At 40.7% G+C, this 12,599-nt stretch overlaps 1 protein-coding gene across 7 annotated transcripts; it reads left to right on the forward strand.

The window, feature by feature from the left end:
* Window positions 1-171: 171 nt before the first annotated feature.
* cdk11b (cyclin dependent kinase 11B) lies at window positions 172-12,599 on the forward strand. Of its 7 annotated transcripts, none has more exons than XM_077604728.1 (20): window positions 172-267; window positions 1,387-1,517; window positions 1,663-1,802; window positions 2,424-2,569; window positions 2,628-2,766; window positions 3,046-3,221; window positions 3,979-4,101; window positions 4,189-4,287; window positions 4,368-4,514; window positions 4,589-4,663; window positions 5,820-6,034; window positions 6,106-6,196; window positions 6,267-6,388; window positions 6,465-6,570; window positions 6,637-6,758; window positions 6,927-7,034; window positions 7,273-7,389; window positions 8,478-8,626; window positions 10,438-10,627; window positions 12,167-12,599. In XM_077604728.1, exons 2-20 carry the CDS (start codon window positions 1,401-1,403, stop codon window positions 12,257-12,259), a joined length of 2,475 nt encoding a protein of 824 aa, XP_077460854.1. In that variant the 5' UTR covers window positions 172-267; window positions 1,387-1,400; the 3' UTR covers window positions 12,260-12,599. The 7 variants fall into 7 exon arrangements, with proteins under 7 accessions (XP_077460854.1, XP_077460862.1, XP_077460888.1 ...); XM_077604736.1 differs by having other exon boundaries at window positions 4,192-4,287; XM_077604762.1 differs by having other exon boundaries at window positions 3,085-3,221.

Here is a 12,599-nt window from a genome sequence, read left to right on the forward strand (position 1 = left end):
TTAGATGAACAATTTACGAACTAAAGCGATTTAATAAAATGAATAAACAGTTCGGAAATTGAATGAATGAATTAAAATTCAAAGTAAATAATCTCAGATTAAAAATCCAAAACGGAGAACATGTAATATAAAATACTAGTCCGTATGCCAAGTCAAAAGATGTCGCCATCGCAGATGTACTTCGTCGGCATTCTGTTCGTTGTACAAAACGAAGAAGAAGAACTTTGTACTTCCGGTGTGCCAGTGGACTGCCGAGCATATTCCTAGGTTTGTTATTCATTATTTACGCCGTGAGGTTTATAACTTTTATCGAGCCTCGAGTGTATATACGAGGGAGATTATCGCACAGTTCTTTATTCATACAATTTCTCTAATCGATACGTAATTACTCGTCTTCCGACAGGAAGTAAATCTGTGTGATTTGAGACAAATGTCGCTCGTGCCAATGATTAGCTTGCGGTCGTTAGCTGAACGTGTTAAACCAATGTAATGATTCCGCAAGATTTTGATCTGAAATCCCCTAAACGCTGACGTTTTGGCATATGTAATTTAATTTTAAGGCGATCCATGTTTATTTTTTAGCGTGTGTCGTCAAACCTTTGATGATGGTAGTTGAGCTATCGGGCGAGCAGAGGCGATTTCTTTTAAATTGTTATTATTGTGTAAGTATGACTTCTTCTACGAAACATAACTCAACGAAGGATTCTTTAAAAATATATATAAATAGTTTAAAATATATAGCATTTTATACCTAGGGCAGACTTGTCTATTATTTTGAAAATCTAAAACATTGATTTGACCGGTATGTATTCATAGCGTTATTACATAAAATAATATAACATAATATAAATAATAAACAAAGCCACCGTAAACGATTACTGAACAATCTGGAACGAAAGTTGGGACACTGTACAAATTGTGAATAAAAGCTGAATAGTATACTAATTGCAATGTTGTATTCCAAATGAAAAACGTACATGACGGATCAATAATGTATGCATTTTATTTAATGTGTGACATATATGTATGTATTTATTTAAGTATAAAATAAAAAACAAAAACAAAAGGGCACTCATTGAACTAATTGGCCTCCATTGACAGGGCTGGACGTTCATTGTCTTTTATTTTGAAAATCTAAAAGATTCATTTGACCGGTATGTATTCATAGCGTCATTACATTAAATAATATAACATAATATAAATAATAAACAATGCCACTGGCCTACATTGACAGGGCTGGACGTTCATTCCATTTTGACTGATTTGTTTTTTCGCCCCTCCACTAAAACACGAGCATTTACACCCAGTTTGAATGAATTCTACGTCCATTGCCATGAATGGCATGCAACGAGTTAAATTCAAATTAAATTCATTGCTGTGTTGCAGGCGGTGGCGACTGGATGCTGATGGGGGACGAAAAAGAGACTTGGAAAGTTAAAACTCTTGATGAAATACTACTGGAGAAAAAGCGCAGGAAGGAATTAGAAGAGCGAACAGACAACAAGCACCCCAAAAATGTAAAGTATATATCCGAAGGATCAACATCTCCATGCTGTGAATAATGGGAAAAGTTCTCTTTTACCTTGACGCTGTCTCTTAACAAATGGCATCGCACACATTGATTTTAAATGGTCAATTCTTTAAATTTTGTCTTTCCCATAGATTTCTCAGAGCGTCGTTCCACAGGCGGATGATCGCGACGCCAAACAAGAGGCCCCAGAGGAAGGAGAGTTGCGGGATCAAAGGATGGAAATAACAATTCGCAATTCCCCCTACACTCGTCAAGATTCCACAGAAGACAGGTGATTTTGCCAAACGCCCCACTAAAATGACACCAATCAATTTCATTAATCCAAGCCCTCGGTCATACATTGGGATGTTCTCCCAGAAGCTTTGTGTCTTGTCAGGATGCTACTTTGCAAATTGAAGACACAATCCTATTTATTATCATTTACACATATGCCCAAAATTGTTAATACTCTGCTGTTAAACCTACAGTGTTCATAGTACACAGCTTCTCCTGTAAAAATAGATTGTTTACCAGTAGTATTATACCAACCCCATGTTTTATTTTTATGCATTTCCACTTTAATAATGTAAAATTATTTTTAGAGCTGAAATTCAATAGCAGTCTTTTTTAAATTGGTTTTTTAGTTACAGTATCAAAATATACATACCGTAATTTCCAGACTATAAGGCACATTTGACAAATGATAAGAAGCCGCACCACACAAAATTTAAGAAAAAAAAAAAGCTCTGCAAATATAAGGTGTCTGTCCCAATGTGAGATATTTGCATAGAGCGATGTTACACAGAAATAATTTATTGATTAAAAAAATCTTTATTAGAGTTTGAGGCGAACATTTTTGCCTAACGACAATTCTCTCATATTTTGTAATTTGTTTGTATTTTGACAATTTTAGAGCAGAGGAAGACGATTCCCTAGCCATTAAGCCACCACAACAGGTTACAAGGAAAGAGAAATCTCATCACAGAAAGGAGGAGAAAAGAAAAGACAAGCGACGCCATCGCAGCCATTCCTCCGAAGGAGGTGCTTCCATTTCATCCCGTACGTTGTTAGCGCAAAATGCACATCTGCGTTGATTGACGGTGTGGTCTCTTCACAGCGGGGAAACATGCCCGGGGCAAGGACAAAGAGAGGGAGCGGGATCGTAGGAAGCGTCAGTGGGAAGAAGACAAAGCCCGGCAGGACTGGGAGAGGCAGAAACGACGGGAGCAGGCCAGAGCGCATTCACGCAGAGAGAGGTGAACATTTAAAGGAAAAGGTTGCGTGCAACCCAGCCTCTTGTATGTCGATATGTCTTTAGCTTTTAAATCTTGTGTGAAATTTACATTTCATTGAAATTTTTGGTTGCTATTTGGAGACTAATGCGCTCATGTTTTACATGAGTAGTTTTTCCACACTTGGTACAGTCGTGTTAATGATTTAGCATGTATTCAAGGCTGATGTTGTTGTAGTAATAATTATTCTGTCACAAAGAAAATAATCTACATTGACAAAATTGGGCTTCTGGTTCCGGACAGACCTCGACTGGATTCTCCCGGGTTTTTTTTGGACCACAGGGACCGTCTGGAACAGCAGGAGCGGCAGCGGGAACGTGATCGAAAACTGCGAGAGCAGCAGAAAGAGCAAAGAGAGCTGAAAGATAGAGAGCGCAGGGCCGAAGAGCGCCGCAAAGAAAGAGAAAGTCGACGAGACGGTTCGTAGTTCCCCACCAACGGCTTGTCAATTAGTCAACTCTTTCAAACTACAAATTGGGATTGACTAATTCATTGAAATTGAGTTCTAATTGGGACCTGGGCTTCTCACAAGCACGAATGGACTTCATGGAAAACCATATCTTCATCCTCTCCAAAAAAAAAATGCATAAGTAAAATTAACTTAAAATAGCAAATATTCACACATGCTTTAGTATCACTTATACAGGTAATAAAACACTAATTATACATGAAAACATTCAACATTTGTATGAACACGATATATCGTTATTAAATTATCTCACACAACATTCATTTCATTCAGTGCTAACCTGATACTTCTGCTACAGATCAGGATTTTTTTTAAAATTTAAATAGAAGTGTGCCAACATGAAGCCTTAATGATTAATAATGATAAATAATTGTGGCCTATGTGACCCAAAATGTGAGGTCCACGTTTTTTGGGTGACAGGCCTTTTATTTAGGTTGAATTATTATTATTATTATTTTTTCTTCAACCAAGGATAGTCACTTTCCCCATTATGATTTAATTATCCAGTCTTTGATGAACAAACTGTAATCAAAACATCTACATTTTACTTATGGCAGTCAAAATAATAATTATAATAATAATAATTAATTATAATAAGGAGAAAGATTTGTGTGTGGTCATACATACAAAATTTAGAATGTGTCTGGAAACCAATGACTTAATAGGTAGTTAATTCTGTTATTTAAAAAAAAAAAACCTTTCCACAGTGCCCTCGCAGCACCGAATGCTACCGGATGACTATGGTGATAAACCCAAACCAAGTCACCGCAGCCGTAGTCCTGTCCACGTTCCTCGGGAGAGAACAGAACCCGGGGAATTACGGAAAAATCGTGAGTTTGTGGTGCACTCGGATAGCAACATTGCGTTTTCTTCTGCATGCTGACACATTGTCATGTAAACTTGTGTTTTGCCTGCAGCAGCAAAGGAGGAGAGGCCCGAGGTCCAAGACCTACTCGCAGACCTCCAAGACATTAGTGACAGCGAAAGGAAAACCACCTCTGCCGAGTCTTCCGCCGGTAACAGATTATAATTATGGGGATGAACGTGAACATTCCTTGTTAAGGCGATGACGAGCAGGAATCATTTCTCCATCCAGCGTCAAGATCGGGCTCTGAAGAGGAGGAGGAGGAAGAAGGAGAGTCCAGCAGCAAGACTGATGGCGAAGAAGGAGAGGAGGACGAGGAAGAGGAGGAGGGCGAGTCTGTCTCAGTGTCAGGCTCAGAGAGGTCTGAGCAGAGTGCAGGTAATCAAGCACTTCACATTGTTGCACTGTGACTGAAAGGTGAAGGCTTAACGTTGGAGCTCCCCGTTTTGCAGAGGAAGGGAGTGAGGAGGATCATTCGGAGGAGGACTTTGAGGAGGAGCAGGAAAATGGAAATCACATACCTACAGGTCAACCACTCGTATAGCTAGCCACTAATTATTCTCCATTTTCACAAATAGTTCGTCCTTGTGTTTTCCTTCAACTCTTCCATTTATATTAATACCTGTCTTTACGGACTTGTTCAGACGGGCAGCAAAATCAGACTTTTGAGATTCAAGACGGTGTTAAAGGTTGTTGCGGCGCTGCCGAGAGTCAGTTAATAGAAGAACAACGTTTACTCACAGTTCGGATTTATTAAAAAACAACAAAAACACACACAACAATGACAATACAAGCAGTCATGCATGCAACAACAAAAGTGGGGCAGGGCAAAACTAGTGCCTTTTTAAATGAATTTTTAGATGGCTTTCTCGGGGGCGAGCCAGATGAGTCAATAAGTTGTCGCAGTATGATCGGGCCCAATTCGGATTCAGCCGAATGTGAACGGCCGGCCCTAAATATCGGATATGGGGACGAAACACCATGGAATCCTATATTCTTTGAGTCTGAACGCAGCCCATATGTTCATAATTTATTGATTTGAGTAACAAAATGTTGGTATTATGCACCCCTCGAGTGTTGTTTTAAAAAAAAAAAGGCCTTCCTCTGACTTGCTGTGGGCACATCTGTGATCCAAATGTAAATGAGAAAGCAGACCGCTGAATGTTTTTCAGCATAGCAAGGGACGCCTGTAATCAATTTCAGATTCACTCTGTGGCCGCAGACGCCTTTACTTTCCGCACTTAGGAAAACACTGGTGTGATACTGCATATTCAATTTAAAGACCACTTTAACACCCAAACCGCTCTTTGGGGCAGTAACTGTTTATGCATGGTAGGCCTGGACAAAATATTGGTTTAGAATTGAATACCGTTACTATCAGGGAATTCCATTTGTAAGTTGAAGCCATATTGCTCAGTCTCTGGACAAAAGGAAAAACAACAATTGACCTTTAGTCTTACATTTATCTCCATTAAACTTATATTAGAGCAAAGTTTAAAAAATGATATATTTTTTAATGTACATAATATAATGTTGTTTTTTTATATCAGTATCACATCACCATTCTGTTGAATCAATGTTGTTATTTTTCTTATTTAGTTTTTGTAAATTTGATTAAACAGAATTTGCACTCTGGCTTTTTTTAAGAAAATCATTTTTAAAATCTTTACCTTCACCCAACAGTACCTGAATCTCGTTTCGACCACGACACGGAAGAAAGCGGTGAGGAGATGGAGGACGAGGAGGATGAAGAAGACGCAGGTGACGGTGATGCTACGCCTCAATCGCAGACGCAGTCGCGGACCCCCACGCCCGAAGGAAACTATGTTCCCGACTCCCCTCCAATTTCACCTGTGGAGCTGAAAAAGGAGCTCCCCAAATATTTGCCTGCTTTACAGGTGCATGTTAACAAACACATCCCACTTCAAATGCAGAAGTAGATTTCTCATCACTTGAATGATCATGTCAGGGTTGTCGCAGTGTGGAGGAATTTCAGTGCCTGAACCGAATTGAGGAGGGAACATACGGCGTGGTGTACAGAGCCAAGGACAAGAAGACGGGTACGAGGGATAGTCCCCTTAAATGGTGGAATGGATGAGTTGTATTCTCTTCTTCTTCTTTTTTTTGCAGATGAAATTGTGGCTTTAAAAAGGCTTAAGATGGAGAAGGAAAAGGAGGGCTTTCCTATTACCTCCTTGAGAGAAATCAATACTATATTGAAAGCTCAACATCCCAACATTGTCACAGTGAGGGTGAGAGGACTTTTTTTGGAGAGAGGGAGTGTGTCATCGTTTTCCATTTGTGCCTAAATTGTCTCATCCTCTCCAGGAAATAGTTGTCGGAAGCAACATGGACAAGATTTACATTGTAATGAACTACGTTGAGCATGACTTGAAGAGTCTGATGGAAACCATGAAGCAGCCTTTCCTGCCAGGTGAAGCACGATTGCAAATGATGTATACAGTACCTGTAAGATCAGAGCTCATCCACTGTATTGTAGGAGAAGTCAAGACTCTGATGATTCAGCTGCTTCGAGGAGTCCGGCATCTTCACGATAACTGGATTCTCCACCGGGACCTGAAAACGTCCAACCTGCTACTCAGCCACAAGGGAATCCTCAAGGTGGGTTTCCAGCCACAAATCTGATTCCCACTGTGTTTTCCCTGTCTATATCCAGTTTCCGTCGGAGACTCGGGCGACGCACCCAATAAAGCTTTTTTCTTCCTGTAGATACGCATACTACAGTTTGTTACAGAACTTTCCTACAATTTTTTCTATTTTAAATTTTAGGTTGGTGACTTTGGTTTAGCCCGTGAATATGGATCCCCCCTGAAGCCCTACACTCCTGTAGTTGTAACCTTATGGTACCGGTCACCAGAACTGCTACTTGGAGCCAAGGTAAAAAAACCCCAATAAATACAATTAAATATGCACAATATTCTACTCTATATACACTACTGCACGTTTAACTGAGCAGAGTATGTCATCGCTGCTGATTGTATATTCCCCACTATAAACCATGTGAAAAGCGCTTAGCATATGGAAAGCCAATTTTTACTCTTAGTAGAAAAGTGCCAGGCAGACTGTCTGCGCTATGTTTTTATGGACTGCCACTGTGTTTTTCTCCTTCCTGCAGGAGTACTCCACAGCTGTCGACATGTGGTCTGTGGGCTGCATATTTGGCGAGCTCCTCACCCAGAAACCTCTTTTTCCTGGAAAATCGGAAATTGACCAAATTAATAAAATATTCAAGGTAAATGGTTGGATTTATAATCAACATTAAACCTTTATTAGGAACTCATTTACCTCATTGGCTGCCATTCACAGTGCTTTTTCAATTTGATATTCAAAACAAAAAAGGCCCGTCCTGGAGAAATTTCGTGGTCAGGTCACATGTTAAGTCATTGGCCGCCCTTGACGGCGCTAGAAGTCCAATCCAGATGTTTAATTCCACTCCACCCAGTCGTAATGGATTGGACGTCTAGCGATGTCAATGGCGTTGAAAAATGACCATTCACTAGTACCAGTGTAGATGAATTGCATGTCTAGTGCCATCAATGGCAGGCAATGCGTTAACTATTGTGACATTTAAATCAACAACTTTAAAGTACTATCAAGGGTTTTAACCACACTGTATTTCGGTGTATTGATTTGGCTGTTATCGACTTTTAACTTATCATTTTCCTTATTATGATAATATAATAACTATATATATATATATAAGATACATACAAAATGGTATTTCAGACCTTGCGTTCACATATGTAGGCCACACTGGTTTGAGAAATATTAATATTGTGGCCCAGAGCAATCAAAATATGATAAAAACATATGGAGATGTCTGTTTTTTACCAGGTTGTTTTTAATTTTTTTTAATTTTTGTTTTTACCTGAAGAAGAAACAATATATATGTACATGGTATATCCTTCTTGCTGCTATTGCAAACTCAATATTTACATATTATATTTTTATTCTCTTTTTTTGGGTAAATATTTTAAGATATCTTTATTTGACTATTTTGCCCTTTTACTATTTTCACTGTCAATTTGCTTGTGCAATGACAAGGAAGGGCCTCATTCGTTCGATAATGTGACATGGTCGGTGAATTTTGAGTGCAGCTCAGCAACGCACCACAGGGTGGAGCTCCTGGAGTTCCGTGGCTCCAGGGAAGAAACCCAAGAAGGCCACCCTAGTTGTATGAAAAAGTTTGCTCCAATTCGGGCTTTCTAAATTATTGGGCACTCATTACCATCGATGAAGCTTTTGTACAAGGCCATCCAAACGGAAATATCCATCTGCTCTTTCATTAAGTGTGCCATATGTTGTTTCGTTGATTTTTAGGATCTGGGGTCACCCAGCGAGAAAATCTGGCCCGGCTACAACGAGCTACCGGCTGTGAAGAAGATGACTTTTACAGAGTATCCCTACAATAACCTGCGAAAGCGTTTTGGTGCGCTGCTCTCAGACCAGGGCTTCGACTTAATGAACAAGTGAGTTTATTAAACATATAACTTAATAGGCTGACTCATTGTGGAACCTTTTTAGCTTTGGACCTCAATTGTGGTCAAAGATCATGAAAAAGATCAAATTGGTGTGGTAGTTATGGTACTTTTACATCATTAAACCAGCGTCAAACCTTCACTGGCAATGTTTTAGTCAGAATGCCGAACGCAACTATCATACAAACACGACAGTTACAATCAGCAGGATTTGACAGCGGGGAAAAAAAGGATCAGTCACGTTAATCTATTCTTACGTTGCTCTTTCCTTCTGAGGCTCCAGAGTTTTTTTTTTCGCTTTCTTTTCTGGCCGCATCGCTTAAAACACGACAACAGCAGCGCAGCGCCTGGCCTCTGTCCTCATGTTCTGTTTCGCAGATGCACTCACCATGGTGACGCTCAATGCTAGCAGAAAATGTTTGCTCAAACATTCATTCGATAAGGGACCTTTGGGCCTCCAGTGCAATACATCTGGAGAAGTCTTGTGTTGTTGAGCAGCTGCGAGGAAGAGAGAAATTCCCAGCTATTTACACCCACCCGCAGAGTCGCCTCTAAAAGACAAACGCGAGCACTGTGCAAGCTTCGGATCATAGTTCACTGGAAGTATCTGGCAACATTCTAGTCGTAAAGCAACAGCCAGGAGAGGGCCTATTCCATCCACGTGAGGTTAACGGGTCAAAAATAAAGACCCTTGTTTGAATAGCTTCAGAAAGGACCGCTGTATAAATGTTGAAGGGTATATACGTTGGCGACTACTTGTGTTTGCATTAACGCTCGCTGCTGCCTGCAAATCTTTTATGCCTTTGAAATGCAGTTGAGGTCAGTCTCGAGTTAACGTTCGCCTGGTAACAGAATCACACTGAAATATTCCCATCCTGATGTAATGAACCCTCACGGCAGCTTTTCTGCCACTGTTTTTACTCCAGCAGTGCTTTGGGAAGGTCAGAATTGTGTGGACTGCTCCATTAAAAAGTAGCAAGCGCACCAAGGATTGTTTTTAAGACCTTGTCCACATTCATTTATACGCTGATTTCCAATACAGATGGCGATTTGTGATCATTGACTGAGGGATGTCTGCCGATAGCTTAGTGCAGTGTTTCCCAACCACACTGGTGTGACGCAAGAAATTGCAAGAAGTCATACAATGTAATAATCAGAGAGAAAAAAATACTACAGCTAGAACGAGATTAAAATTCAACTATTACAAGGTTAAAACCAAAATATGATGAACGTTAAATTATAGATTATACTATTTCAAGATTCAAATTGTGAAACAGTCATTTTGTTGCTTATTTTTCTCTAACCCTGAACCGGAAGTTGTTTGATTTCTTTGGCATCAACGTTTGGCGATGTAAAGTCTGTGAGCACAACGGTTTTTTTTGCGTAATATTAGGATATTAAAGTAATATTTGGATATTAAAGTAATATTTGGAGAAAAGTCATACAATTATGCAAGTAAAAACATTACATTACTTATTTTTGCATCACTCAAACCGGAATTTGTTCAGGGTCCGCAGACATCAACTTGACATTCGCTAAGTCGGTGTGAAAACGTAGATTTTGGAATCGTTTTGGAGGTTTATGTGATTCCTGCTGATAAAAAATTGATGAGAATGACTATTATTAATATAGGCGACATCATTTTAAATGAAAAGATTTTCCGATGGTGGAGACCCTTGAGATTTTTTCAATGCAAAAAGTGTGCCGCAGCTCAATAAAGGTTGGGAAACACTGGCTTAATGACTTGAAATTCCGCCCCCATAACCCCCGAGCCTAACTCAAAGATCTTCTTCGCCTTCCAGATTCCTCACCTACTGTCCCAGTAAGAGGATCGTCTCGGACGAGGGGCTCAAACACGAGTACTTCCGCGAGACGCCGCTGCCCATCGACCCGTCAATGTTCCCCACCTGGCCCACCAAGAGCGAGCAGCAGAGGGTAAAGAGGGGCACCAGCCCTCGGCCACCCGAGGGAGGCCTGGGCTACAGTCAACTGGTAAGGCCGTTAAGCTCCACTTTCTCCATTACATAAATCCGCCCGCCCGCCCGCCTGCCTGTGTTAAATAGATTAAAAGCCGACAAGCTTGGGCTTTGTGTCTGCCTAGTTCCTCCTCGTGTTTTCCATGATACGCGCGCCCTGACGCGGTTTAATGGTTTCAGCAGTGGTACTACCCACAAGGAAGTTGCATTTTCAATTGAACGCAATTATACCTTTTCAAATAACAGCCTCAAAGTCATGTCGCGTAATCAGAATGGCATGTCTAATTGTTATAGGATTGATTTTTGTTCCATTCCCGGCCTACTGAGACCTCCAAGGTTAAACACAATTCACTGACCTCCAATTTGGGAATAAATAAAGAAAAGAGATTTATGGTTACGCTGGAGAGGGCCAGCATAAATCTGGAAAATGTATACCAGGAATGGGAAAACTATTCCACAAAGGGCCACCACGGGTGCAGGTTTTAATTCCAACTGATCAAGAGGTCACCTTTTCAGCAATCTATGATTTGAGAAGCGTGTTCAGTTGTCATTGGTTAACTGCCCGTTGAGTCACTCGGAACATTTTTTCAGGTAAAAACAAAAAAAAAACTATTGCAGCCCGGTGGCTGAGTGGTTAGCACGTCGGCCTCACAGTGGGGGACCTGGCTTCACATCCAGGTCGGTCCACCTGTGTACAGTTTGCATGGTCTTCCCGGGGGTGCGTGGGTTTTCTCTTGGTACTCTGGTTTCCTCCCACATTCAAAAGACATGCATGGTAGGCTGATTGGACACTCTAAATTGCCCTTAGGTACGAGTGTGAGCGTGAATGGTTGTCCGCCTGCGATAGGCTGGCCACCAATTCAGGGTGTCCCCCGCCTTTGGCCCGAAGTTAGCTGGGATAGGTTCCAGCACCCCCCACGACCCTAGTGAGGATAAAGCGGTTCAGAAAATGAGATGAGAATAAAACTATTGCCCCCTCATTGGATTGGAAGGTCCAAGAATCCTATTAAACGTCTAAACTTTTCCTTTAAAGGCGTTAAAGAGACCCTGTGGGACATATTTCATTTCTTGTGCTCTATTTTGACAGCAGTAGTGACATGTGACTGTTTGATGTATCTTTTTAGTGGATTTTTTTTACTAATGCACCAGTTTGCCAAAGCATGGCTTGTTATGAAATAACACCAAATAGTGCTCTGCTTGTATTTCAAGTTTCCTGAGCAAATTTCTCCGACTTGAAAGTTCTACACCAAATTCTTTTGCGTCTAGATTTTTTTTCTGAGGTTGCCTCATGCAACACTGGCTAAAGTGATTAAAAATGGCACTTTTGCTTCCAATTTCCGTCCAAATAAAATAGGAATTCTATTCGGCAAAAAACAAAGTTGATGGACTTTATGGGCTGTCACCAAATATGTGGCAATTCATTAGACGTTTCACTGTAATAGCTGTTTGGAATTGGATACGTGACATACGTAGTAGAGTTGTGGTTAGCTCTTTGTTGTGGCTTCTTGTTCTCCCTTCTGCGTTACCCGCCACCATGTTTTATTCCTCTCTGCAGGGGGATGACGACCTAAAAGACACGGGCTTTCACCTGACCACAAGTAATCAGGGAGCATCTGCGGTAGGCCCCGGATTCAGCCTTAAATTCTGAGCCAGCCAGAACATTGCACGCATGCACGGACCGCCGTCACTGGACTTAACGGCGAAGCTGATCCATACGGGATCGGCGCAAACTGTTGGCAAGGACTGTCTCACAGCAAGAATGGTGGCTAAGACGCGTTCTAAAATTTGCCGGACTCAGTTTTCCGCTTTTTTGGACCATACCCGTTCGACATGGTCATTTAAAAAGTTTGTTTAGTTTATAGTTGTTGTTGTTGTTGTTTTTTTTACTTTGGGACAGGTCTCAATAATGATGTGAACATCTCGTTCATGCCAACGATAAGTTGATATTTTTTGCCAGAAATAAAAAAAACATTAAAGTTTCTTTTTAA

This window comes from Stigmatopora argus, chromosome 1 (assembly GCF_051989625.1).
Source record: "Stigmatopora argus isolate UIUO_Sarg chromosome 1, RoL_Sarg_1.0, whole genome shotgun sequence".
Taxonomy (NCBI): domain Eukaryota; kingdom Metazoa; phylum Chordata; class Actinopteri; order Syngnathiformes; family Syngnathidae; genus Stigmatopora; species Stigmatopora argus.

What these genes read in the sequence shown, in the direction of transcription:
- cdk11b (XM_077604728.1), top strand. Translation starts at nt 1,401, where the DNA reads ATGCTGATGGGGGACGAAAAAGAGACTTGGAAAGTTAAAACTCTTGAT. An exon ending in ACAACAAGCACCCCAAAAAT is followed by an intron (nt 1,518 to 1,662) that starts GTAAAGTATATA and finishes TCTTTCCCATAG; the next exon opens with ATTTCTCAGAGCGTCGTTCC. An exon ending in CTCTGCCGAGTCTTCCGCCG is followed by an intron (nt 4,288 to 4,367) that starts GTAACAGATTAT and finishes TTCTCCATCCAG; the next exon opens with CGTCAAGATCGGGCTCTGAA.